The sequence below is a fragment of the Trichosurus vulpecula genome, chromosome 9, assembly GCF_011100635.1.
Source record: "Trichosurus vulpecula isolate mTriVul1 chromosome 9, mTriVul1.pri, whole genome shotgun sequence".
Taxonomy (NCBI): domain Eukaryota; kingdom Metazoa; phylum Chordata; class Mammalia; order Diprotodontia; family Phalangeridae; genus Trichosurus; species Trichosurus vulpecula.
The window spans coordinates 59,742,119-59,769,924 of NC_050581.1; the positions used below are offsets into that span (position 1 = coordinate 59,742,119).

The 27,806-nt window shown below is 41.2% G+C and overlaps 1 protein-coding gene across 1 annotated transcript; it reads left to right on the forward strand.

Annotated features, from left to right (window-relative positions):
• Positions 1-21,056: 21,056 nt before the first annotated feature.
• Positions 21,057-26,903, forward strand: HINT2 (histidine triad nucleotide binding protein 2). The gene is made up of 5 exons (XM_036739757.1): positions 21,057-21,217; positions 26,000-26,140; positions 26,272-26,376; positions 26,510-26,582; positions 26,752-26,903. Exons 1-5 carry the CDS (start codon positions 21,146-21,148, stop codon positions 26,841-26,843), a joined length of 483 nt encoding a protein of 160 aa, XP_036595652.1. The 5' UTR covers positions 21,057-21,145; the 3' UTR covers positions 26,844-26,903.
• Positions 26,904-27,806: the final 903 nt, after the last annotated feature.

The following is a 27,806-nucleotide window of genomic DNA, read 5'->3' on the forward strand; positions in this document are numbered from 1 at the left end:
CTTATAAAAGTGAATACTGAAAACTATCTTTACATGTAGCTAGAAAAAACAAAATACTATGAAGCAGGGTAGAAAAGATCCTACTACAAGGCAAGCACTGTGCCTGAGCACTGGAGATACAAAGACACATCATGCTTGCTTTCAAGGAGATTATATTGTGTTGGAAGGAAACAATATGTGCATAGAAAATTGAATACAAGATATATAGATATAGAAAGATTATGTGTGTATCTATATCTACATATTGAGATAGATATACAGATATAGATACATACGTTTACAGATACGTATGTATATGCCTATATGTAAATTTCCAGGAACATCAGCAACTTGGGATGATTAAGACAAGCTTCCTGTAGGATATATCACTTACACCGAGTTTTGAAGGAAGCTGGGGGTTCTATGAGGTGGAGGTGAGGAGATGCATTCCATACATGAAGAACAGTGCCATGGAAAAGCATAGAGTTAGGAGATAGGCTGTCATGAATAGAGAACAAGTAGAAAAGTTTATCTGGAATGAAAAGTATATAAAGCCTAAGATTTTTCAAAGATAACAAAAAGGAAAAATAATTTGTATGGTATATAAATATATGTGTCCAACTCTTTGTGATCCCATTTGGGGTTTTCTTGGCATAGGTACTAAAGTGGTTTGCCATTGCCTTCTCCAGCTGATTTTATAGATGAGGAAACTGAGGCAAACAAGGTTAAGTGACTTGCCTGGGGTCACAAGGCTAAGTGTATAAGTCTCTATAAGTGTAGTAACTATCTGAGTCTGTATTTGAATTAAGCTCTTCCTGACTTATACATACAAATTTTGGTATATAAATAGAATATTACTGTGGCACCAAAAAAATTATGGGAGAAATTCAGAGAAATCTAGGACAGAGTGAAATGTGCAGACAAGAGAACAATTTGTTTAATAACTCTAATATGGTAAATAAAAACAACTGTGAAAGACTTGATTGGTTAATGATAAATTATAACTGCATAAGACTGATGATAAATCATATTTACCATCTCTTGGCAGAGAAGTAATGGATTAGAGCTAAAGAAAGAGACAACATTTTCAGACACTGACATCATCATCATCATAGCTAGAGTTTGCATAGTACCTACTAATGTAATAGGAACTGTGTTAAGTACTTTACAAATATTATTTCATTTGATTCTCACAACAACCCTGCAAGGTAGGTGCGATTACTATCCCCATTTTACAGACAAGGAAACTGAGGCAAGCAGCGATTAAGTGACTTGCCAAAGGTCACATAGTAAGTGTCTAAAGCCAATTTGAACTCATCTTACTGACTCCAGGCCCACCAGCACACCACCCAGACAATGTGTGGGACTGTTTTGCATGATGACTCGTAAAAAGTGACACAGGCAGCTTTGAATTATACAGCTCTTTGGCAAAGATGGCCACCCGAATTGGTGGCCGGACACCTAGCCCTCACATACCTGTTCCAACAAAACTCTGAAGTTTTCTAGACCAAATAATTATTAAGAAATTCAATGAGAAAGTAAAATGATTTCTTCCTCCCCAGAACTACACAAAAAGTCGGCTAGCAGCCCATAAGCAAAAGGAAAGTGTCCTTATCTACCCAGCACAGCCAGAGACTAGATACATGTAGCTTGAAAGGCTCTGTATCCAAAGGTAGTAAGAGTGGAGGGTTCCCCTTAAGCCCCAGGGTGTTCGAACAGCCCCAAAATAGGGACCTTTTAAACTTCAGGGAGCAGCAGCCGACAACAACCAGCACAGTGCTGCTGTCCAGTGGAGATTGCGATGCTCAGAACAGAACAGACCAGGAACAGCTCTGAGGGCCCTAGCACTCAGTCCTAAGATGCCAAAGAGTGACCTGAGGATCCAGGGCTCTCAATCTCAAAAATTTAGGGAGGCCAAACCCTGGGAAGCGGAGGTCAGCATAAGAATCCAGGGGACCAACCTGGTTGAGCACCCCACTCAAAAGTGCAACAAGGGGTGAAGCCTGGCCTTAGCACAAAGGTCCAGTTCAGGAGCAAAGGCTGAAGAAATGATAAGTAAAAAAAAATCTAGTATCAAAATTACTGCAAACACAACTGCATAACAACTGCAAGCAAAGTCTCACAGGAGGGAAAAAAAGATTTTTTTCAAAAACTAGCTAGAAGTGAAGCAATAGATATTTTTGAATGAAATAAAAGCTCTCGAGGAAAGAATTGGAAGGAGAATAAGCAGCTTAGAAGAGAATATGATAAAACTTACTTAAAATTTGGAATCCCTGAAAATTAGAATAAACAAAAAAAAGACTCCATGAAACAAGAAATATTTGAGCAAAATAAAAAAATTGAAAAAAAATCAAATATAAAAAATCAAATACCAAAAAAACCCCACCAAACCTGACCTGCAAAACGGTCAAGGAGTAAAAATTTAAAAATTGTTGGACTTCCTAAAAGTCATGGATTATAAAAAGCCTGAAAGCTATATTTCAAAAAAACCCAAAATGAAATCTACCCAGAACTATGAGAACCAAAAGGCAAAGTAAAAATATTGCAAATTCACCAACGACCTCTTAAAAGGAGACTCAAATGGAAAAGTCCCAGGAATATCATAACCAAAATCCAGAACTTCAACATCAAAGATCAAATCCTGAAACAATATGGTGGATTACAAGCTGGGACCCCAACTAAACGTGGAGAAAATATAAGCAGAGAAATTAGCACAAAGATCAACAGACAGGGCTCCAGCTGTCTGAACAAAGTAATACAACCACCTACATACAGCACTGGTGGAGAGAGCACTAACACATGTAGACAACAGATGTAGTAACAGAGTAGTCCGGGTGGGGGGGGGGGGAGAGCAGCACGGTTCTTAATGAACAGCTACTCAGAGTCCCGTCCAGGGAATCAAAAGGTCCTTCTCATGAGCAAGACCCAAAAGCAAAATACCAACCTCAGAATATATATACACTTTTGGCTAATAGACTCAGAGCCAGAAAGCATCACAACCCTTGTGGCTCAGTGACTAATTAGCTTGGTACCAAAAGGTATGAAAGCCTTCCTATGAGCAAGCTTCCCCTAAGCAAGCCTTCCCCTAAGCAAGCTCCACTTAGGCAAGTTCCTCCCGCAATGGGCTCTGTGTGACTCAGGATGCATCACAGCTGTGAGCTGGGCCAGAGCCCAAAGCAGCAAGATATCCATGATTGAACACATGTGATCACATAGGGCTATTAATGGACAGGGAAGGTCTTCCTATTCCATTAACATTACACTAACCCACTAAAGTGGAAGCAAATAACAAAATGAATTAGAAACTAGAATCCCACGTAACCAAACAGAATCCATACTTAAAACAGAAAAATACACACAAAGTTAAAATAAATGGCTGGAGCAGAATATATTATGTTTCAGCTGAAGTAAAGGCAGGGGTAGCAATCATGATCTCAGATAATGCAAAAGCTTTTGCTTTTTAGACCCAATTAAAAGAGATAAGCAAGGAAACTACATTTTGCTAAAATGTACCATAGACGATGAAGTAATATCAAAAAAATTTACAGCAAATGTCTCTGATAAAGGCCTCATTTTTCAAATATATAGGGAACTAAGTCAAATTTATAAAAATAAGATCCATTCCCTAATTGACAAATGGTCAAAGGATATGAATAGGCAGTATTCTGAAGATGAAATCAAAGCTATCTATAGTCATATTAAAATGCTCTAAATCACTATTGATTTGAGAAAGACAATTAAAACAACTCTGAGGTACCATCTCACACCTATCAGATATGACAAATGCTGGAGAGGATGAGGGAAAATAGGTACATTGATGAACTATGGGTTAAATAATGAACTGGTCCAATCATTCTGGAAGGCAATCTGGAGCTATGCCCAAAAGGCTATAAAATTATACCTACCTTTTGATCTAGTAGTACCACTGCTAGGTCTGTACTCCCAAAGAGATCAAAGAAAAAGGGCCTATATGTACAAAAATATTTATAGCAGCTGTTTTTGTGGTGGCAAAGAATTGGACATTGAGGGAATGCTCTTCAATTGGGGAATGGCTGAACAAGTTGTGGTATATGATTGTGATGAAGTACTGTTGTGCTATAAGAAATAACAAGGGAGGTGGTTTCAGGAAATAAACATAGCAAGACCTATATAAACTAATGCAAACTGAAGTAAGGAGAACTGAGAGATTATTGTACACAGTGACAGCAATGTTGTCATGATGACCGATTTTGAAAGACTTGGCTACTCTGATCAATACAGTGATCCAAGACAATTCCAGAAGACTCATCATGAAAAAATGCTATCTACCTCCAGAGAGAGAACTGATGAACTCTGAGTACAAACTGAAGTATAATTTTTCCGGTGGTTTTTTTTTGCTTTTTTTTTTGTCATATGGCTAATATGGAAATACGTTTTGCAATTTCACATATATAATTGATATCGCATTGTCTGCCTTCTTAGCGGGTCGGGGGGGGTGAGACAGAAGAAGAGAATCTGGAACTCAAAATGTAAAAAGGAAAAAAATGCTTAAAAATAAATAAATAATAATTTAGAAAAAGAAAAATTCCTGCAAGCATCCAGAAAGAGTTCAAGTACCAGGAAACCATAATCAGGATCACACAAATTTAGACAACTTTCAATATAAATGAGAAATCTCAGAATAAAATATTCCAAAAGGCAAAAGATATGGATTTCTATTCCCTAAGAGATAAGTGGTCAAAGGATATAAATCCAAGCTATCAACAACTATGTGAAAAAAATGCTCTAAATCATTAACAATTAAAGATAAAGATAAAGATCAGTTTAAAGCAATTGTGAGTCTCAATCTCACAAAAGAGGAAAATAACAAATGTTTTAGAGAGGCTGTGGGAAATCATACAATTAGTGGAGCTATATGAGAATATACAAACATGGAGAAAAGGGTGAGAGGAGTGGGCATCAGATGAATTTCACTCTTCTTTGAAACGGACAAAGAAAAGTGGAAAATACACACCATTTTGTGTAGAAATGCATCAAACCACAGGGAAACAAGTGGGAATGGAGGGGGAGGGTAGGGTTAAGGGGAAGAACAATTTTAGAGAGGCAATAGTCATAATTTTCTCATCCTAAAGGAAGAATTAAAAAAGGAAGGGGAGAAAAAATAACTAAAGTCTAAGGGGATGTCTTAGATCACCTCTTAGAAATTAGGCAATAGGTAAACAAATTGTGGTATGTGAATGTAATGGAATATTATTGAGCCATAAGCAATGACGAAAGAGATGATTTCAGAGAATCCTGAGCAGTAAGAACTACAGAGTGAAGCAGGCAGAGAAAGAACAGTTTGTACAAGAATGACATTGAAAAAGAAAAACAACTTTGAAAGACTTAAGAACTCTGATTCAAGAAATGACCAACCATACCTCCAAAGGACCTGTGAAGCATGCCACCCTCCTCCTGACAGAGAGGTGGTGGGTACAAGGGGCAGAGATGTACATCTTGGGATTGGTTTTGCTAGACTACGTATTTGTTACAAGGCATTTTCCCCCTTTCTTCTTCTTGGTTAATTGTTGGAGTGGTAAGGAGGAGTCAGCAACAGTGATGCCAAAAGAGTACCATTATAACATTTTTTTTCAAATGCGTAGAAGAGCACAGAAGTTGAAAAAGAAGCACAGACAAGCAGGACGATTTCAAAAATAGTTTGTAGAATTTATTATATTTTTTTTTAAAAGTCAGGCAGTATGAAATGAAGACTTCATGGTTTCATATAGAATTTTCTTTTTGTGTTTTGCTGTGTATATGGAAATGCTCATTTTGAGCTGAGTTCACAATTAAAAAATTATTTTTATTTGAATTATGCAAATTAAGCTATATGGAGTGAAAAAAACAAACTACACATAATAGAAGTTCATATACAATCTCTTTTTTGTTTGTTTTCTTTTTGTACAATGAAACTTCATGTTTATGCTTATTTTGTTTATAACAAAAAAGAGAAAAAATAAATATGTAAAGGCAAATACTGTACAATAAATCTATAAATGCTGGTAGCCAGTTATAAAGGGCTTTAAATGCCAGAAGAGTTTGTACTTTTTCCTGGTGGCTATAATTACCTTTTTTAATAGATTTATTTTTTTTTTAATTTTGAATTCTGAATTCTCTTCCCCCTCCCTTTCCCCCACTGATTGAGAAGACAAGCAATATAATATCAAATTATACATGTGAAATCATGCAAAACATTTCCATATTAACCTTGTTGCAAAAAAAGGCAAGAAAATAAAGTGACAAAATTATACTTCAATCTGTACTCAGAGTTCATCAGTTCTCTTTCTCTGAAGGCAGATAACATTTTTCATAATTTCAGAATTGTCTTGGATCATTATATTAACCAAAGTAGCTAAGTCTTTCACAGTTACTGATCTTTGTTACAGTGTTGCTCTTGCTGTGTACAGTGTTCTCCTCATTCTGCTCATTTCACTTTACATCAGTTCACATAAGTCTTCCCACGTTTTTCTGAAACCATCCTGCTCATCATTTCTTATAGCACTACAGTATTCCATCACAATCATATGACACGACTTGTTCAGCCATTCCCCAATTGATGGGCATTCCATTCCCTCAAATTTCAATTCTTCGCTATCACAAAAAAAAAAAAACCTGCTACAAATGTTTTTGTATATATAGGTCCTTTTCCTTTTCCTTTGATCTCTTTGGGATACAAACCTAATAGAAGTATTGTTGGGTTAAAGGGTGTGAACAGTTTTTTAGCCCTTTGGGTATAGTTCCAAATTGTAGACCCATTTACACATCCACCAACAATACGTTAACATCCAGTTTTTCCACATTCCCTCCTAAGACAAAAGCCCAGCCACAAGAATAGTAGGGATTTTAAATATAAGGTGGATCCCAATCCAAACAATCTTGAATACATGAATATGCATGTGCCTCTATTACATTGACCTATGTAGTGAATCAAGACTCTAAGAATGGCTTTAAAAAGACTTTTAAAATAAAACTTATAGAAAGAAACAGAAGGCATTTTAGAAGGTATACCAATGTAGAGGTTTGATCAGGGGAATTCCCCAATCATCTTGATGAGCTTACTCGGCAGTGAGCCTTTTAGACTTTTAATTGTAATTCCTTGTAGAGGGTGTGGATACACATCTTGGTATGTCCTACCTAGACCCTAGAGGGTGAGTTTCACTGATTGGGGGGCTGCCCTCAAATTAAACCAACTGGTTCTCACTGTTGTGGGATGGGTTGCTGAGAAAGGAATCACCCCAGGGTATCCATACATCCTTTTGGCCTCTCTTTTCCCTTCTACTTTTTTTTAACCTTTAAAATTATTTTAATATATAATATGTCCTTCTTTTGCTGTAATTGCTTATTTGCCATGCTTTGGCATTGTGCTGACAAGATTTTGACATATATTCTTTAATTTTTTATCATAAAACCATAATTTTATCAAAATGGATGTTAAGTATACCTTTGATTAACAATCCATTTTTTCCAAGTCTAGCCTTGATGATAACCCATAGGTTTTCAATGGGGCTTAAATCAGGTGAGTTCTCATATCACTGGAACATGTTTGTCTCCATCTCCTGGACTAATTCTTAACCTTTGTGATTTGTGTTCTGTCTTTCTTCTGAAGATAACCTGAAAATGTAACAGTTCTTGAGCGGGGAAAACAGCTTTTGGACAAGGTTGACTATCTGGCTCCAGAGCTGGAAAGGCAGTGGTGAAGCCTCTTAACTACATGGCTATACTATATGCAATATAGACATTATTAACTCGAATGCTTATATGGTATCTGGGGAGACCTTTTTACTCACATCTGTGGATATCTAGACAGAAACTATGCCCTGAGATTTCCCAGAGTAAACTTTTGGTGGGGGAATAATTAGCCAAAAAGACAGTGATTTTAGTGAGGAGAGCCCCCAAGATTCAATCTCCATGTCATGGGGTGCTGGCCCAGCATCACAACAGACATTTCTAGATTTCCACTGGGTGATTCTAGCATCACTCTGGCCAGAATGAAAAGGGACAAAGTATATTATATTTTTTGTGGAGAAAATGGAGAGATTCAGACTAGGGGGGATAAAGAACTGGTTGGACTGCCAGAACAGCTGTTACTGATTCATCATCAACCTGGCAGGAAGTCTCCATTGGAGAATCCCCATGAATCTGTGCTTGGCCCTGATGCTACTCAATATTTTTATCAATTATTTGAATAAAGTCATAGATGATATGTTCCTAAAATTTCAGATAATACAAAGCTGAAAGCTACCACACTGGATAATAGAGTAAGGATCCAAAAAGATTTTAACAAGACTAGAGCACCTAGTTGCTAATTACTTGATTGATTCAGTACTCAAAATGCCACCAGTAGCCCCTGGGAGGAAACTCCAGAGCCTAATCAATAGAAGGATGAACTGATAGATTTTTCCAGTGGACACAGGGGTGAAAATTCACATGGTAAAAAATAATTTTTCTTATCAGTCAGTCACAACCAAAAAGAGAGACAGAATCATGATTCCAACTGTTTCTGGGAAGCCACAAAAAACAGAGAATTATAATGCTCCCCATGAAACTTTAACAAGGAGTGTGCCTCTGGGCACAAAGAAAATTTGCCTGTAGCCAAGTTTAAATTAACCTTCACGGTTAATTTTTGTTTTTGCATACACAAGATGTCAAGATATAATTGTATTGCCAGCTGCATTCTGCCTGATTATAGCCTAGACAGTCAACTATAAGCAAAAAGAGGGGCTGAGGACTGGACAGGGGATGGAAGAGTGAGGTCTTAGCAGGGGACATGATATCTATCCTTGATGTCATGTAACAGATTACACTTATTCTGCTTGGTTCCGGATGGCAAAAGTAGGGCCAATGAATGGTTAGAAGTTAAAGGAAGGCAAATTTTCTAATCATTCAATAAGCTAGCATGTGAAGTAATGAGTTTCCTATCAGTGGAAGTATCCAAGAAGATACTGGATGACAACTTGTCAAGCATGCTATAAAGAGCTTTCCTGTATTGGGAGATTGTACCGTAAGTTCTCACTCCAGGTTTCTGTGATTTTGTTTATTTATGTGTTTTATTTTATTTTACTGGTCTACTTGTTAGCACTTGATACTTCCATTCTGGATGTTTCTCTTTCCTGGCCTCTCAGATTGGAAATTCAGTGTTGAGGCTATTAGGCCACACCCTGCCATATCCCCAGTACACATTCGGCCAGCTGTCTTTGTGGAATTCTTCCTCCTGCTACAATGAAGAACCTACTACAAATATCCTACCTCACAAGGCAGGCCCAGTATGGAATTAACTGGTATGTGTTGGAAGCTACCAGAGTTGTCACTGTGCTCTCATGGTAGTAAAACGGGATCTTGGGTAGGTTGGAGAGATTACTTGACTATAAGCAATGCCAAAAAATATATTCAGAGCCAACCACAACACCCACCACAACTCACAGCTCACCTCCTTGCTGATTTTCTTTCTAGGTTCAAAAATAATCTAGTAGGTATGCTTCAGAATATTCTCAGAAGTTACACCAAAATGAAAAAAAAACAGCCCAATTCTTGTACACTGACCCAAACTCCCATTTTCTTGTGCATAGGCTGGTTTTCCTCTCTTCAATCTTGAACTCTCAAACCTATAGGATTAGAATTCAGTGGTATTGATAGCATATTGAATTAGAAAACCACTAATTAACATTAACTATATTGTATTATACATTTATTTATTTTAGACATTTCCCAATTACATTTTAATCTGGCTCCAAACCAGAAGAAGCAGTGAGTCTGACACCTCTGGAGTAGATGAATTAATGTTGATGGCTATGTAATTTATTAGCAGTATCAAATAACATTTAAAAATTAAAACTGGACATTCTAGTAGGCTGCAATAGGTATTGTAACTGGAATTGAATTTTTCCTTTCCTCCCTATCCTGCCTCCCATCGAATATGAGAGGGTACAGAAGGAAAAGGACTGAGATTTAAACCCAGGGTACACTCTGGAAAAGTAGGGGAAGAAATGATCTGTGGACTAGACAAATTGTTCTCATCAGCCACCCACTTTGGTTCATCCTGATGGAAGCTCAGGCTGCTCTTTCCCTCTTCCCCAGCTTTCTCTAGTCTTCTTTCTGTAAGGTCAGCACCCACATTTCTGCTAGACTCACTTACTTTCTATTTCTAGACTTATCAGCACCTTGTTTCTGTTCCCTGCACCCTCCTCTTCTCATAGCTCCCTCAGCTACCAGGCAGAGCAGTACCCATCAACCATTACCCTACTCCTGCTTTCAGAGTACCGAAGTCATGACCTTCTGCTTTCTTCTGTGACCTGGGTAGCATTTCCCTTCAAAGCCACAAAACCCAAAGGACTGTCCTACACACTCTGTAGCTCTGTAGGATCCCATTATCTGCAGAAGGGTAGCGCTATGTTCAGGTCATCAAAAATTATAAGGTAAAAGGACCATTTCATATGGTCTAGTCCAACTGCTTCATTTTACAATCAAGAAGCTGAGATCCAAATTTAAAATAAAAAAATTTTAATTTAACAAATTTTTAAATTTTTTGAAAAATAAAAAAAGACCCTGAGATCCAACGAGTTTAAAAGTGATACACAAGAGCACCAGCTCTGGAGTCAGGAGGACCTGAGTTCAAATGCAGCCTCAGATACTTGACACACTTACTAGTTGTGTGACCTTGGGCGAGTCACTTAACCCCAATTGCCCTGCCTTCCCTGCTCAAAAAAAAAAAAGTGATACACACAAGACCAAATAAGAAGAAAGAAGGTGAAATAGAACTGAACTCAGGTCTTCTGACTCCACATCCAGACTCTCTTCTTTGCCACACAGCCTTTCTCCAAGGACCCATTCTATCTTCCAGGTTCTGGCCTGGTGCTGAGTTTTCCGAGGACCCCTTTCTAAGTTGTGAAAATAGCTCTTATACATTCAATATGAATTCAATATAAGAAGTAGGCTCAGGGAAACAGCCTGAGACTATACTATAGTCTGCTACCCTGCTAACACTTTAACAATGGACATTTTAGAACCCTCAGACTAAACTGCTGCTGAGTTTCTTCTTCACCAACTCCTTTATAAGAGCAGAGAGGTGGAGGACAAATTGAGGAGGATCCAACTGGGTCCTGTCTAGCACCCCAGTGTGGTTTCAGCTATGACCCTGGCTTCCCTTAGCTCCCCAGTGTAGTTACAGTCAAGGTCCTATCTAGCACCCCAGTGTAGTTTCAGCTATGGCCCTGGCTTCCCCTAGCTTCCCAGTGTGGTTACAGTCAAGGTCCTATCTAGCACCCCAGTGTGGTTACAGCCAAGGCCCTGGCTTCCCTTAGCTCCCCAGTGTGGTTACAGTCAAGGTCCTGTCTAGCACCTCAGTGTGGTTTCAGCTATGGCCCTGGCTTCCCCTAGCTTCCCAATGTGGTTACAGTCAAGGTCCCATCTAGCACCCCAGTGTGGTTTCAGCTATGGCCCTGGCTTCCCCTACCTTCCCAGTGTGGTTACAGTCAAAGTCCCATCTAGCACCCCAGTGTGGTTTCAGCTATGGCCCTGGCTTCTCCTAGCTTCCCAGTATGGTTACAGTCAAGGTCCTATCTAGCACCCCAGTGTGGTTACAGCCAAGGTCCTGGCTTCCCTTAGCTCAAGGTCCTGTCTAGCACCCCAGCTGGTTACAGCCAAAACCCTGGCTTCCCCTACCTGTGGTCAAGGGCATTGTCTGGGAAAGCTGGTTATTTGTTTTTTTTTTTAACTTGTTCTCTGGATTTCCTTAGTCTTCATAGCTACATTCAATTTTGTTACCTATAACTGTCTTCTTTCTTACTTAATATTCAATCAGTTACCAGTTACCTCTAGAGTCATTCACCTACACATTAACTCTTGCATCTGTCCCTTCCTCTTTATTCTCACTGCCATCAATCTAATATAGGCCTTCATTACCACCAGACTGTCCCATCACAACAGACTCCCAACAGATCTTCCCAATTCTATTCTTCACCTCCTCCAATCCATCCTTCGTGTGTCTACCAAACTAGTCCTTCCAAATGCATAGATCTGGTCATGGTGGAAAAAATGTCATCCCTTTCATCTAAAATATTCAGGACAACTTATTGCCTGCTTATAAAGTTCAAATATCTTTGCCTGTTGTTCAAATCCCTCCACAATCTTACACCATCCTACTTTACCAGCCTAAATTTTATATTATTTTCCTCCATGCACTCTGCTGTAATAAAATTAAATGAAAATGAAACCAATTTTACAAATATTTATTGAGCACGTACTGTATGCATGACACTGTGCTGGGTATTGGTGATACACATGTAACTTCTCCTGTGGAATACTTTCCCAATTAACACTTGTATTGCTGGATTGGGTCCCCAAAATATGACTGCTATTTCCAGGTTCTAAGGCATAGTCTATGGGTTTGTACTCCTACTCTCTAATATATGCCCTTATTATCACTGCTCTAACTCATGAGCCCCTACTAGTATGCTTCCTATTAGCAATGTGCAATACAGAGACAATTAACTCTTAGCAAAGCCATTTACTAAGCTGACCTATATAGAGCAGTATTTACAAAATACCGCCCCCCATAAGCCAGAAGTACTCTCTTCCACTGATACACATAGGATGCACAGGAAGAGTTGACGCTGAGTTAAAGTATATCCGCAGTGAGGCGTACACATAGGGAACACATGTGGGCAAGGCAATTCACAACTGCAGGGCATGGACATTCCTTCTATCCTGTCTAAACTTGACATAGCTTCTCCCTGAGTACAATGTTTACAGGGCAGCTAGGTTGTGCAGTGGCTAATGCATGAGGCCTGGAGTCAGGAAAACTTGAGTTCAAATCTGGCCTCAGACACTTTATAAACTGTCAGACCCTAGGCAAGTCACTTAACCTCTGTTTGCCTCAGTTTCCTCATCTGTAAAATGGGCTTAATAATAGCACCTATTGACCTACATGTACAAAAATATTTATAGCAGCTTTGTTGGGGGGTGGCAAAGAATTGGAAATTGAAGGGATGTCTGTCAATTGGGGAATGGCTGAACAAGCTGCAGTATATGAATGTAATGAAATATTATTGTGCTATAAGAAATGACAAGCAGATGGACTTCAGAAAAACCTAGAAAGACTTACATCAACTGATGAAAAGTGAAGTAAGCAGAACCAGAACATTGTACACAGTAACAGCAACATTGTGAGACAATCAACTATGACCCACTTAGCTCTTCTTAGCAATATAATCATCTAAGACAATTCCAAAAGACTCATGATGGAAAATGGTATCTCCATCAGAGAAAGACCTGATGGAGTCTCAATGCAGATCGAAATATACTATTTTCATATTTTAAATAGTTTTATTCTTTTGTTCTGTTTCTACTTTCACAACATGACTAATATAGAATATGTTTTACATGATTATACATATATAGCCTATATCAAATTGCTTGCCATCTTAGGGAGGAGGGAATGGAGGAAGGAAGGGAGAAAATTTGGAACTCAAAATTTTATTTAAAAATAAGAATGTTAAAAGTTGTCTTTACATATAATTAGAAAGAAATAAAATACTACTTAAAAGAAAAACATACGTAAGAAGGACTGCTATAAATAATTTCAATAATAATAATACCGCCTACTTCCCAGGGTTGTTATGAAATCAAATGAGATAATTCTAAAGCCCTTAGCACAGTACTTGGTACAAAATAAGCATTATATAAATATTAGCTATTTTATTTTTGTGGGGGGCAAGTTGCTTAGCTGAGCTTCTAGGTCTGCCCTCCAAAGGTTGACTATGAAATGTTAGGGCTAGCTCTCTTGAGATCATAACCAGCTCTCTTTTCTGCTCTCAGGACAGCCATTCCTCAAAGTGCTCCCCCCCCACCCAACCCCCGCACAAGTCTTTCTAGATCTGTGTCTTTCTGGAGTGTCTGTATCTGCTCCCTCACCTGCCTTGAACTCTCAAACCATTGATCTCTCAAACTGCTGTGTGTCTCTGAACTGAGAGTCTCCCTCTAGTCAAACTGCTGTTAGATACAATGACCTAAAGAGTATAGGGAAGAAAGAGAAATCTCCTCCTCCCCTCTACAGCAGGGGCCTCTTCCACAGAGAGGTCCCTGGCCCGTGCTTTATCAAACTCCTAAATTCTTCTAGGGGTTAGCTGATTAAAGCCCTGCAAAGGCATATCCAATTTTTTCTTATCCAAAACTATTCTCTTTGATTTACTCAAACGACCTATTTGCTTATTTGCCTATTTTACCTGGCATGCCCACAATTTTGGGGCCTCACCTTTGACCCCTTTTCTGTAACTAGGCCTTTATTTTTGTTCAGTCATATCCTACTCTTCATGACCCCATTCGGGATTTTCTTGGCAAGTGGCTTGCCTTTCCTTCTCCAGCTCATTTTACAGATGAGGAAACTGAGGCAAACAGGGATAAGTGACTTGCCGAGGGTTACACAGATAGTAAGTGTCTGAGGTCACATCTGAACTCAGGAAAATAAGTCTTCCTGACTCCAGGCCTGGCACTCTATCCACTGAGCCACCTAGCTGCGCCTAGGTTACACAGACACAAAACAAACTTTGCTCTAAAACAAAACAAATCCTTGCAATAAACTGAGAGGAGGAGAGAAGTCATGAACACAAGTAACTATGCACCAACACAGATAAATGTAAAGGTGATCCTCAAAATATTATAAGAAATTTGAGGAGGGATAGATCATTTTCACCAAAGGGGAGTTGTTCTCAGGGAAGATTAGATGTGACACCTGAGGTGGATTTTGAAAGAAAGAAAATATTTCAAAAAACGGAGATTAGGAAAGTCATTCCAGGCAGGGGGAGGAGGGTGGATTATGTGAGCGATGACATGGACACAGGAAAAGGAAGGGAAAAAAAAGGGGGGTAGAGAGTAATCCAGTTTGACTGAAACATAATATGTAAAGGAAAGTAGCTATACAATAATGCAGGAATTTGTTTTGATTGACTATGCATATTTGTTACAAGAGGGGGTTTTCTCCCTTTTTTATGAGGGGAGGGAGGACAGAGAGAAAAGAAATGTTAGTTAATTAAAAAAAATAAAAATTACAAAAAGAAGAAAGATAAATCGGACTCAGATTGCTTACAGGGATCATGCATTTATATGTTTTTCAGTGATCCATGGGAAGCCACTGAAAGTTTTTGAGTGGAGAACATGATCAGAGATTGATGCATTTGGAAGATTATTCAGACAGCACTGTGAGGAATAGGGTAGAGACGACATAGGCTGAAAGCCCAAAATCCAGTTAGGAGGCTCTTACAATAATTTAGGTAGATAAAAAGATATGGGTGCTTGCCGTAGAAGAGGAAATGAGGTGACTGATGTGTGAGAGATATTGTGGAAGTAGCCCCTACAGAGCATGACAATTGATTGCATGCATGGGGTAAGGAGAGAAGAGTCACAGATAACCTTGAAGTCCTGATCCTTGGAGACTTTGCCATCTGTACAAACACAGCCTAGATTTTTGGCTTACACTGCTCTTTGTACTTGACACATCATCCTTCTCTGTCTTCATCTGTTGAATTCCTATCCATCATGTAAGGCCTATACAAATGCCACTTGTACTATGAAGCCTTCCTTGATCTTCTTGGTTGGTGATGATCTTCCCCTTCAACCTCATAAAATAGTTTATTTTTGAACCTTTCTAATACACTTATCCTATATTATTCAATTCAATTGATTCAACAAGCATTTATTAAGCCCTTACTGTGTGCTAGATATTTGGTTGAGGATATAAAGGTAAAAATAAAAACGATTTCTGCGCTCAAAAACCTTACCTTCTAATGATAGAAATCAACATGTACACAGAAGAATAAATTTAAAATACATACGACGTAGATACAGAATAATTAGAGAAGGGCAGAGAGCTCACTAATTCCTGGGGGAATCAGGAAAGGTCTCATGAAGGGGAGGCACATGGACTGAGCCTTAAAGAGAGACAGGGATTTCAAGGTAAGAAGAGAGAACATTCCAGGCATAGGGGAAAAGTGTGAAGCAAAGGGGCCAGAGGCCTGTTTGACCTGCATGCTGAGTGCCTGGGAGATAGTATTGTAAACCAGGTTAAAGGTAACCAACAGGCCTCAAACCCCTCGGTGAGTTAAGGGGATGTCTAACCCAAGCAGGCGAAGACTTCGTTTGGTGGAATGGGGAGTTAAGAACAATTTGTTCCAATAGCCACGAGGCAGGCTCTGTGGAGCTTGGTCAGACATTGAAGATGCCAATGTCATCCATTGCATCCTGAGCTATTGCCAGTCAACCTGACATTTGTCCTGCCACTGGACTTCGATGACTATGGAAGAAAAAGTGAGGCTGACGATTTTGTGCAATCCTGCCTCACTTAAATCCAATTCACGAGCAAGTCAAGACATCCATGATTTGCCTGATCCTTTACATAAACGAAAGATGAACGAAACACATCTAGATTTAAAAAAAAAAGTTTGGAGCCAGATAGTAGAAGGACTTTTTATGTGAAACAAGAGTTTGTTTTTTATTCTATAGACAATATTCTATATTCAAAAGACAATAGGAAGCCAATGAGCTATTTGTATCCAAAAAAATCTCTTTTTTCATTCCCCTAATAAACTATGAATAACCTAAGAGCAGGAAGTGTGTCTTACAGCTGCAGTTTCATGATGTATTGTGCTGGAACCATCTCAAAGAATTCAGTCAGATCACCTCTAATCCAAATATAGGCATTTATTGAGATTGACGCCTCTCATGAAGTGGTCGAAGTTCCAAGAGGAACCAGCAACCTCAGAGAAAGCAAGATGGATTTTTATAGGGTAAAGATGCAATTATATAACAGAAATTATGAATATTTAAAAGGCAGGAGGGGTTTATTAAGGGATTAGGTAATAGGGGAGGGGTCCCAGCCACAGTGGGACTGTGTATGCGATTACCCACAATACATACAGAAAAACCCATTGGGGGCGGTATGTACTGTATGTATGATAATGATATTATAATAAGCCTCTCTACAAAACAAGTTCACCTAAAGGACAGCTTTTGCTATTACTGTGCAGGTGCGTACTTAGGGAAAGGCTCTTCTATTGTTTTGGGGCCCACATCCTGCTTGGGCATCCTGGTGGTGCTGTATTCTGAGTGGCTGAGTATTGTGGTCCAGTCTGAGACTAGATGGATGTGGTTGTGGTTGAGTGCATGGACACACCTGCTGTTTCTTTGGGAAATGTGAGGAATGGGTCTGGGGGCAGTGGCTAGCTAGAGGCAGTGGCTGGGATCCCATCACATGGACAAGCCTGCTGTTTCTGTGAGAAATACAAGTTCATAGACACACCTGTTGTTCTAGTGAGCAGTGAGACATATATGAAGAATTTAGGATAGTGAGTGGGGTGGGGGTGGGAGGAGAGGCTAGGTAGGGGCAGTTCAGTGGGGCCTATATGGAAGTTAGAATATTGGGGCTGGGGGCAGCTTTATTAGGATTCTGTCATCACCTTGTTTTTCTAATCTCCTCCAGGGCCTTGCATAGTGTTCTGCACACAGTAGGGACTTACTAAATGTTCTATAAAAATTATTAGTATTAGCCTACTTAAGTTTACATGCTATATCCCTTTAGTATAACATAAGCTCCTTGAGGGCAGAGACTTCTCATTTTGTCTTTATGTCCTTGCTACCTTATTAAGCGCTGTACATATTTGTTGTTCTGTCATTTCAGACGACTCTTTGTGACCCTGTTTGGGGTTTTCTTGGCAAACATACTGGAGAGGTTTGCCATTTCCTTCTCCAGCTCATTTTACAGATGAGGAACTGAGGCAAACAGGGGTAAGTGACTTGTCCAGGGTCATAGAGCTAGTAAGTGTTTTCAGAGGTCGGATTGGAGCTCAGGAAGATGAGTCTTCCCGACTTCAGATCCAGAACTCTCCTATGCCACCTAGCTGCCCAGTCTTACACATAGGAAACATTTAATAAATCTTTGTTAGATTGATGAAATGTCTTGATTACTTTAAGGTTTGAAAAGCCTTCCATTTCATTTGAACATCATAACTGGTTAGTGGAAATACCATTGGCTCTAGAATTAGAGGATATGGATTCAAATCCTAGATTTGATATTTACTCTCTAAGTGACCTTGGGCAAGTCATTTAACTTTACTTGGCATCTGTTTCATTGCCTGTAAAATAAGAAATTGGATTAGAGACCTTCTGGGCTCTAGACCTGTGAGCCCCTGAATTATCCTGTGAGGCAAGTACTTCATTAATGCCCTCATTTTATAAATGAGGAAAATGAAACAGGAAAGTTAAGTGACTTATCCAGGAGGTCTCAGAGCTGGGATTCAAACCTAGGTCTTCAAAAAGATACTAAAAAGCTTCTTTGTTTTCTGTAGCAATATTGTCTTCATAGCCGTCTTTTTTCTCTTTTCATTTTGGATACTCTGGCAAAGGGATTGACAATTTATTTGTCTTCCTGCCCCCCACCCACAAAAAAAACCCCAACTTTTGGTTTCTATCATTTTGGCTGTTGCCTTTTCTGTTTCCAAATTGTTTATTTCTGCACTGACGTTAAACGTTTTATATTTAGAACCAATAAATGTGGTAGAGATGTGAGAGTGCTGATCTTGGAGTCAACGGAGACCTGAGTTCAAATTCTGCTTTATTGACTGAGTGACCATAGGCATAACCTTTCTGAGCCTATTTCCTCATTTGTAAAATGCGGGATCAAAATATCCCTAAGTACTTGCCTCACAGGATTGTTGTGAGAATCAAATAAAATAATGCATATAAAGTTTTAAAAAATTATATAAGTAACAGTATTATTATTGAACTTTCTAGTTTTGTTTATTCTTGGGTTATATATTAAGTTTGATCTTTCCTTTTAAAAAGAAGGAATTCATTCATTCAATCATCATTTCTGATCATCTACACACACACACAAACTTTTACCTGTCCCTCTCTCCCAACTCATCCACCTAGTCTTGGTCCAGATTTCAGTATAAGAAAGGCAGGAAGAAGACTCTGATGGAATTTAATACTGAATGATGTGTGCTTCATAGGCTCAGAGAGAGCTAGAGCTGGAAGGGAGGCCGGCTTAGACCAACCTTCCCAGTCTACAGATGAGGACACCGAGGCTCAGGGAGGATAAATGACTTGAAACAGAGATTTCCTGTTTGGCAGATGTTAGTCTTTCTTGAATCTCTGTCGACGTTCATCCCTGCGTCCTCACGCCGATGGTCCAGCTTCTCCCTGACCTTTCTGTAGCAGTGATTCTGCACCGAATTTTTGTTGGTGACTGCTTTGTAAAAATAAAATAACTTTTCTGTCCGTTGGTGCATTTACTTCATTCGTCTTTTGGGAAAGGCCAAGCCGTAGGAAAATTTTTGTTGCACTTCCTCCGGGTGGCGGGTCCTGAGCTTAGCCTTGGCGTTCCTCAGACCCTTGCTTCACCTGCCACAGTTTGGAGCAGAAGACTGAGGTCAGCGGCCAGTGGCCTTTGCGCGCCTCAGCTAGACCAGGGGAAAGGAGGACAGACTACCTACACGTTTTCTCTTTCCTGCAAGCATGTACGCTATTTCTTCAGAAGCGTGGGGTTTAGTTCGTTTGGGGGATCGGTTTTTATCCCCCGGCGTTCCCTGTTTGTCTCTTTCCTGAGCTTCTTCCATTTCCTGAATAAGGACCCAGACCTACTTGGTCCAGGGCGCAGAAAATCGAGGACTAGGTTCCAGTCTGGCTTCCGTCGCCAACTCTACGTCTCCTTGGAAAGGTCCCTAAGCTTCTTCGAGCCTCGGTTTTCTCTTTCTTGGAACAGGAAACTGCAACCTCTGCCCTATCCGCAGTGGGCGCTGGCAGCAGTCCAGGAGATGACTTCAGATGGCATTTTCGAAGAGACTTTAATAGGGGGCGACATCGAAGTAATCACAGTCAGTCAATAGGCATTTATCTAGCGCTTACGACGTTCCGGGCGCTGTGCCAAGTGCTGGGGATGCAAAGAAAGAAACCTAGACCTTCGTGAAGGTCTGAGGATGTGTCTGTCAATGTCAGTATCTTCTGTCTCGGTGTGGAAGACAATCTGGTCTGGCCCAGGAGACATCACAGAACGCTATAACTGGAAGAAATCTAAGCGATCACCAGTGGATAGATTCTTTGCCCGGTCCCCTTATTTTCCAGAGGGGAAAAAATGAGACTCATGGAAGTTAAACACTTCAGAGCCAGAAGACTTGGATTCCAATAACAGCCCTGGCACCAACTGCATAACCTTGGGCAATGTGAGCCATTTAACCTCTTTGAGTCTCAGTTTCCTCACCTGTAAAATGGGGATGATGACACTTGCTCACAAGAGAAAAGTGTTGCGCAAATCTTAAAGCGTTACGGAAAGTGTGAGTTATTATTAAACGGCTAGTAACGGGGTCACATGACTACAACATGCATTTATTGAGCGCGTACTACGGGCAAGGCACTAGCTTTCTGAGGCTCAGTCCAGTGCTCTTTTGCCCCCTTTGTCTCTTTGAGTGGATGACTCAAGAACTTTCCAGTCTCCTTCAGTGTATCTGTCTATAAAATGGGACGTTCACAGCCGCCTGGTCTGCTGCAAGAGGGAGATGAGAACAAACATTGGAGGCGCCGAGAAGCCACGGCCGAAGTCTCATCCCAAAGATACAGACTCGAGAGGGTTAATTTAATGAGGGTGAAGGGCGAGGTGGGGGCGGAGGGGAAACTAGCCAATAAGCAACGAGTTCTCCTTTCCCTCGCGCTCTCTGTCTCAGTCCGTCTCGGTACCTCTCGGGGTCTCTCGGTCTCTCTCTCCCTCTGCCCTCCCGCCCCCTCCTTCAGGAGAGCCAATGGAGTCAAAGGAGCTCCTCCTCCCAATAAAAGAGCCTTAGGGGCTGAAAGACCCGCCCCCCTCTTAACAGTTTCTACCCGACCCCTAATGGGGAACATAATGGTGTGAAAGGTAACAGACTCTAAGGGGTTTAAAGGTCCGCCCCACCCCGCGATGGAGCCAATGAGAGGCTAAGTGACTGTACCGCTCCTGGGGGCGGAGCCAATGGAGCGAGACTCTAAGAACGGAGGTTCCCAGCAACAGAGCCAATGAGATGAAAGGATCCGCAGACAGGCGGGTAGAGCAGCCAACGGGAGGAAAGGTTTACTTCGCTTCCGGGGGCGGGGCTCTGGGGCGCTCGAAACGGACCGTGGCTCCGGGGCTGCTATGGCGGCTGCCATAGCCTGGGCTGCCCTTCGTGCGACGCGACGTGTGACCGGGGCTGCCGCGCGGCTGCAGGTGAGGAGGGGGTGAGGTGCGCCACCTGCCTTCGGCCCGGATTCCCCCTGCGCCCCTTCTCTCCCCGGCTGATCCGCGCCCGCCTCCCTCGGCCCCACCGAGCCCGGCTCAGGACCTAGGAGCCTCCCGGCCACACGGCTGGCTCTCGCCGACCCTGCCGTTAACTCGCTAGGTGTTGCCCGCCCGTGGAGCGCCATCTCCCACCTTGGTGCTTTTGCGTGGGTCGGCCGCCGCCACCTCCTGAAACCCCCTAGCCTCTTTCAGAAGCACAGGCGCCGCCGGAGGAAACACGTAAAGCGCTTTGCAAATCTTAAAGCGCTCTCTACGAGCCGGCTGTCACTCCTTGACTCCTGCAGGACGTCCTTTCCTGATCCCCTCCCCCTAGTCTGCTCTGCCTCTTACACTTACTTCGTACTAAGTCATCTGTCTGTGTTCACGTTGTATCTTCTCTTCCTCCCGGCACCCCTTAAGAGCGTAAGAGGGGAGTAGTAGCAAGGGGCATTTATTGTCTTTGTAGGATCATAGAACTAGAGCTAGAAGGAGTGATTGATAAATGTTCGTTGTGCTGCTGCTCAAGGTCACTACTAGTAGCAGAAACGGGTTCCAAAGCTGGAGCCGGGCCTCTTTTCACTCGATATTATACTCGTACACAGTTAACAGGTCACAGATTTAATTATCCTCTAGACAGAAAATAGGAACTTAGAATTTTGTGAATGCAAAAGCTCATCAGTAAAGCTTTTCATTTTTTTATTCATAATCACCAAATTGGTATTTTCCTTTAAAAAAAAAGTGGGGCAGCTAGGTGGTGCCCTGGAGTCAGGAGGACCTGAGTTCAAATCCGCCCTCAGACACTTGACTAGCTGTGTGACCTTGGGCAAGTCACTTAACCCCAATTGCTCTGCCTTCCCCCCCTCCAAAAATTTAAAAATAAAAAAAGGCAACTTAATCCAGTAAGCATTCATTAGGGCCCACCACTGGAGATAAAAAGATTAGTTAGACCAGGCCCCATTTATGTTATATCAGGTCATGCCCATGAGTAATAATATTGTTTACACTTACATAGCAATTTACAGCTACAAACCCACTTTATTTAATTTGTTCCTCAATACAATTTTTGAGAGTGAGAAGAGCAAGGATTATTCCCATTTTACAGGTGTGAAAACATTCACAATAGTTAAGTGACTCACCCATGAATACCCAACCAGTCTTCCCCATCTAGTATATTTTCCATGATATCACACTGCCTATAATGAACCATTAACAAATGACAAGTTTCTGAGCCCTGATTTTTTCCCCTGTATACAATTCAACAAGTATTTATTTACTGAACATCTACAGTCTGTTGTCTGCAACAAACAAAAGTCAACATTCTTCTAATGTGTGAATCATCCCAAGTTTGTAGCCACTAATTAGTTTCCTGTTTATACCCAGTAAGGGCTCTTAAGGAGAGAGAACTGTGCTGAAAGGGATGCAAATTAATTTTCTTATTTTTTTCTAAGTACAACATTTTTAAAAACTTAAGCTGTTAAACTTAATATAAATCACACAAAAGAAAAATGAGGTTTGGATTGTCTCAGAAATGCTATCCAATTCTGTGATTTTTGATTCAGAGCTTTCACAGACCCATGGAGATCAATGAGAGAGGACGATTGATTCTGCACAGTTCCTTAGCTCCCATCTTTCATAGAAGACAGGAAGGGAGAGTCCGCTGTAATTTGAAGAGACTGTCCTTCACCATTGCCAGTACACGTCCTTCAGGAGTGCTTACAGAAGGGCTTGAATCAGTTCCCTGCTGTCCACAGACAACTTGTTTCAGTGCAATAATTATTTCTCTTTTGGTTGTGAACCCAGTAAAAACAGAAACTGAAAAGTGGCTACAGGAAAGGATTGCTCCATTCCGCCGTTGGGAAATATTTGTTGCCTGGGGTACATGGAAGACCTGAAATGATTTAGATGAACTTTCTCCTCTGTGATGAAAGTGATTAGATATACTACTGAACACAAAGTTTAATGAATATTTACTAAATACCTACTATAAACTGAGCACAGGGCTCTGGGCTGAGGGGAATTCAAAGATAAATAAGACATTCTTCCTCTCAAGGAGCTTATAGTTTATTAGGAAGATGGGACAAAATAACTGAAATATAAAATGGAGCAGAACAATTACATAAACTCCTGTCGGCATTCAGCCGAGGAAGGAAAGAAATACTTTTGGCTCAGGAGAAGGGGCATAACATTTGAGCTGAACCTTCAAGGATGGTTAGGATTTTGGTAAGCAGAAATGGAAAGTTCATTCTTGGCATAGGGGATTGTGTGAGCATAGATGCAGAGGTGGCATGCACAGGATATATTTGTTGAGTAATCTTAATTTGAAGCCTAGAATCTGGGATGGAAGTCTCAGCGGTAGATAAGGTTGGAGAGTTAGCTTGTTCCTGAATTACGTATATATAGCAGCCTAAGAACTTTGAACCATATTCAATAGTTGAGGTAGCCATCAAAGGCTTTTGAGGAGACAATAATACAGTCAGACCTGTGCATTATGAAAATAAACTTGCCACCTTGTGAGGTGGATTTGAGGGGCTCATGACTGGAAGCTGAAAGACTGATTAGGGGACTTGTAAAAGTGTAGGTGATTAGGACTAAAGGAGTTTCCATGGGGTAAAAAGAAGGGAATAGCTTTAAGAGATGCTACTGAAGATAAATCCAGAGTATGTGGTAGCTATTTGGTAACTGATTAAATATGTTAGTGAGAGAAAGGGAAAATTCAGAGGGGATGCGGTTCTGAGCCTTGGATGAAATTGAAGATGTCAGGAAACAGGTTTGAGAGCAAAGATGATCATTTAGATTGGAATATATTGAACTTAAGTACTGGTAGGACAGAGGGGTAGAGAAGTCTTATTAGGCAGTCAGAAATGCTGGCCTGAAGCTAAGGGAGAGGCCAGGGGACAAAATAGTTATTTCTCATTCAGTGGTGTTCTGATTGACCGACAGAAGTGTTCTGATTGGCCTGATAGAAGACAGAGTGATATTTTAATATAACAAAGTATCATGTCAGTGCTCAAGAACTATAAAATGAAGCTTGTTAAAAATATCAGTGGTGTCATTTTAGGTACGACAGACAGGTTGGAATTCAAGATCTACCACCATCTGAGTACATCTTCTCTTAACCAACCTTGTCTACCATTGCCTTCCTACACACACCACCTCCCCTCAGTCCTAGCCAGGCTATTCTGTTTATTGTTCTCAAATTGAGGTTAAGTGACTTGCCGTGGGTCACACAGCTAGTGCATATCAAGTGTCAGAGCTCAAATTGGAATACAGGTCCTCCTGACCCCAGGGTCAGTGGTCTATCCACTGCAACACCTATTTGCCCCTACATGGATTTTGAAAAGAATGAAAACCCTTAACATTTTACATTAGAATGATTCTGAACTAGTTAGACTTTCCCCTGACATTGTCTAAGATTTGAGTTGAGATGATTTGTTGGCTAGTCTGTTGTTACAAATAAGTAAGTGGTAAGCTGGCTTGCTAGACAAAGCAGTCTGATTCACTAACTCACATGTATATAGTGCTTTACAAAGTCTTTTGAATTCATTTTCCATGAAGTAAGTAGTTGGAATATCATCCCTGTCTGGAGACCCAACTTTCCCCTCCCCTTGACAGCCTTCATACCCAACCTTCCTGCCAAAAAAACTTTCTCTTTTCCAGAAACCCCATCCTTCCCAGTGGAAGTCAGCATGTCCTCTCCACTCTGATAGGCCCACTCCCCATTTCCTAAGGGTGTTGGGCGACTTCTGTGGGGCAGAAACCTCAGGTATCCCAAGGAAGGACTCCCTCGCCTTGCCATCTGCCCTGAACCCAGACTCTCCGCATGTTGTCTCCTCCCATTAGAATGTGAGAATGTTAGAAAGAGAACAGGGGCTGTCTGCTTTTTCTATTTGCATCCTCTGTCCTTGGCACTTAAATGCATATTTATTTCATTTATCCCCATGTTATAGATGAGAAAATGGGCTCAAAGAGTCTAGGTTACTAGTTCACCCAGCTAGTTAGTGACAGACATAGTGCCGATGACAATGGGTATAAAATGACTTCAGAAAGAGGCCTTCTGATGTTTACTAAATATTTGGATATTGAGCCCCTTTTGTCTTAACCTCTCCAGATGTGTTTATCGACAGTATCCTAATGAATGCAAACAAACCCTGTGGATAGTCTGGTCAGGGCAGTCCCAACCTGCTGAGGGTGGAGTTAAGCCTGGATCGGAGATCTGATTGACCCTCTGGGGAGTACAGTAACTTTCAGATGGAACCTCTAGCAAATTATATTCAAGTTCCATATTCCCGAGGGCTGAAGGTATTTCAGGGACCTGTCAAGCTGCCTGGTGCCTAGGGATTTGCCTAAAGTGGATTAGAGGGACTTTGCCCAAGCTTCCTGGCTCAAATTTGACCGAATTTATAATGATGGTGAAATAATGTGACTGGTACCTTCCTCCCCCCATTACCATTCCTCTCTACATAAGTCCTACTCACCTACACTGCCAGCTCTTTGCTGTAGTAAGCCTTTTCTTCACTACCCTAGCCCATATGATTCTGCAGACTCCTACAGTATTTTATAATCTGCACCATTTTGTACTTTGTTATAACTGCACAATTTTTTTCTCTTCTTTACAGTGCTGCCTGCCATAGGGCTACACACAGGGGAGTTGGGGATAGGGGAAGAAATGGAGTTAGTACATATTTGTTGAATGATTAACTGACCCAGGGTCAATCTGTGACCCTATCTCAGGTCCGAGGAACTTCAGGGGTCCCTGGTGGCAATGAAGTGTTCAAAGCCCAGCAGGCAGCCCCTGGAGGAGCAGCCCCTACCATCTTCTCCCGGATCATTGACAAAAGCATTCCTGCTGACATCCTTTATGAGGACCAACAGGTAGGATGCCACTTAGCCCTGTAGCCACCCTCACAGAATATTGATCACCTCCTTACTCTACTTACACACACACATCAGCACCTCATTTCACAAATACAGTCTATTTTATATATCCTTTTTCTACTCCCCAGTGTCTTGTCTTTCGAGATGTTGCCCCTCAGGCCCCAGTGCATCTTCTAGTCATTCCCAAGAAGCCTATTCCTCGGATCAGCCAGGCTGAAGAGCAGGACAAACAGGTGTTGGAGAGTATGGGGTCAGGAGGAAAAACTAGGAGGGGCAGAGTTTGGGACAAGGGATGCTTGATTATTAACTACAGACCAGGGGGTGCTGGCCCTAACTTTTTCTTCCATTTTGATTATTCTGTCCCAGCTCCTGGGCCACCTACTACTTGTGGCTGCACAGACAGCAAAAGCTGAGGGTCTAGGAGATGGATACCGGTTAGGTGAGTGATCCAAGTCCTGACCTCCCAACCTTTAAGATGTCTGATTACTGAGCCTATGCCTGCTCTACCCCTGTCACTTCTTGGCGATAATCCTAACCTTTACATTGCTCCCCCTGACCCAGACTCTCGAACCTACATGCCTAACATTCCAAACCCCCCACAATTTCAGTGATCAATGATGGGAAGATGGGAGCCCAATCTGTGTATCACCTGCACCTGCACATACTCGGGGGCCGGCAACTTCAGTGGCCACCAGGCTGACCCTGAAGAGGACGAGAGGTGTGGGAATCTGTGATTGTTAATAAACCTGTTGAACCCTGACTCCTGACTCCATGTCTACCTTCAGCCATTCGAACGAAGCTCCTCTAACCCACACTTTGGAGAGGGGGAAGTGGAGCACGGGAAGGCAGATCATCATCAGTGACTATCTCACCAGTGCCTGAGGGATGCCCTCGGTTCTATAGTGGAGAATGCTTGGGGTGAAGGGAAGAATCAGTTAAAGCTAGAAGGACCATTAGAGGTTATCTAGTTCAACCCCCCATTCAATTTATAAATGAGGAAACTGAGGCCTAGAGAGATTAAGGGAGTTGTTCAGAGTCACACAGGTAGTGGTAACAGTAGCTCACATTTATGTCACACTTCAAAGCTTACAAAGCCCCTTACGTTATTTCATTTGATTCTCACAATAACCCTGTAAAGTATATGCTAGAATATCTCCACCTTACAGATAAGGAAACTGAGGCTAAGAATGACTAACCAAGGGTCACACGGAAAGTAAGTGTGAAATGGGATTTGAACTCAGGTCCTCTGACTCCAAATCTGGCCCTCATTCTACTCCACATTGCTTTTGACCTAGTGGGGAAAATATTGTTTACGCTCCTTGACTGAAGGAACAGGATCACTGAGAGAAGCCAGCATACCAGACTTTTTTATATTAAGATGATATAATTCACATTTCTGTGGCATTTTGTGTTTTACAAAAGATTTTCTTCACAAACAAGTGCCCTGTGAGATTGTCAAAAGACAGGTCTCACTTGTTAGAAATAATAGAAATGTAAAAGAGGAAGCTTTACACTTCTTCCTGGGGACCAAGGGAATGAAAGGGCCAAGGAGGGGTGGAACACAGAGTTAGGGGATGAATCGCATTTCTCAATCCACTGGAAAGCTCTTCTATGAGACTTGGCACTGAGTATGTACTTTTGCATTTCTCTCCATCTGTATCCC

Excerpts from the sequence above, each read along its gene's own strand:
- HINT2 (XM_036739757.1), top strand. The coding sequence starts at position 21,146 with ATGGCGGCTGCCATAGCCTGGGCTGCCCTTCGTGCGACGCGACGTGTG. Across the intron at positions 26,141-26,271 it reads TCCTTTATGAGGACCAACAG|TGTCTTGTCTTTCGAGATGT; the intron begins GTAGGATGCCAC and ends TCTACTCCCCAG. Across the intron at positions 26,377-26,509 it reads CTGAAGAGCAGGACAAACAG|CTCCTGGGCCACCTACTACT; the intron begins GTGTTGGAGAGT and ends ATTCTGTCCCAG.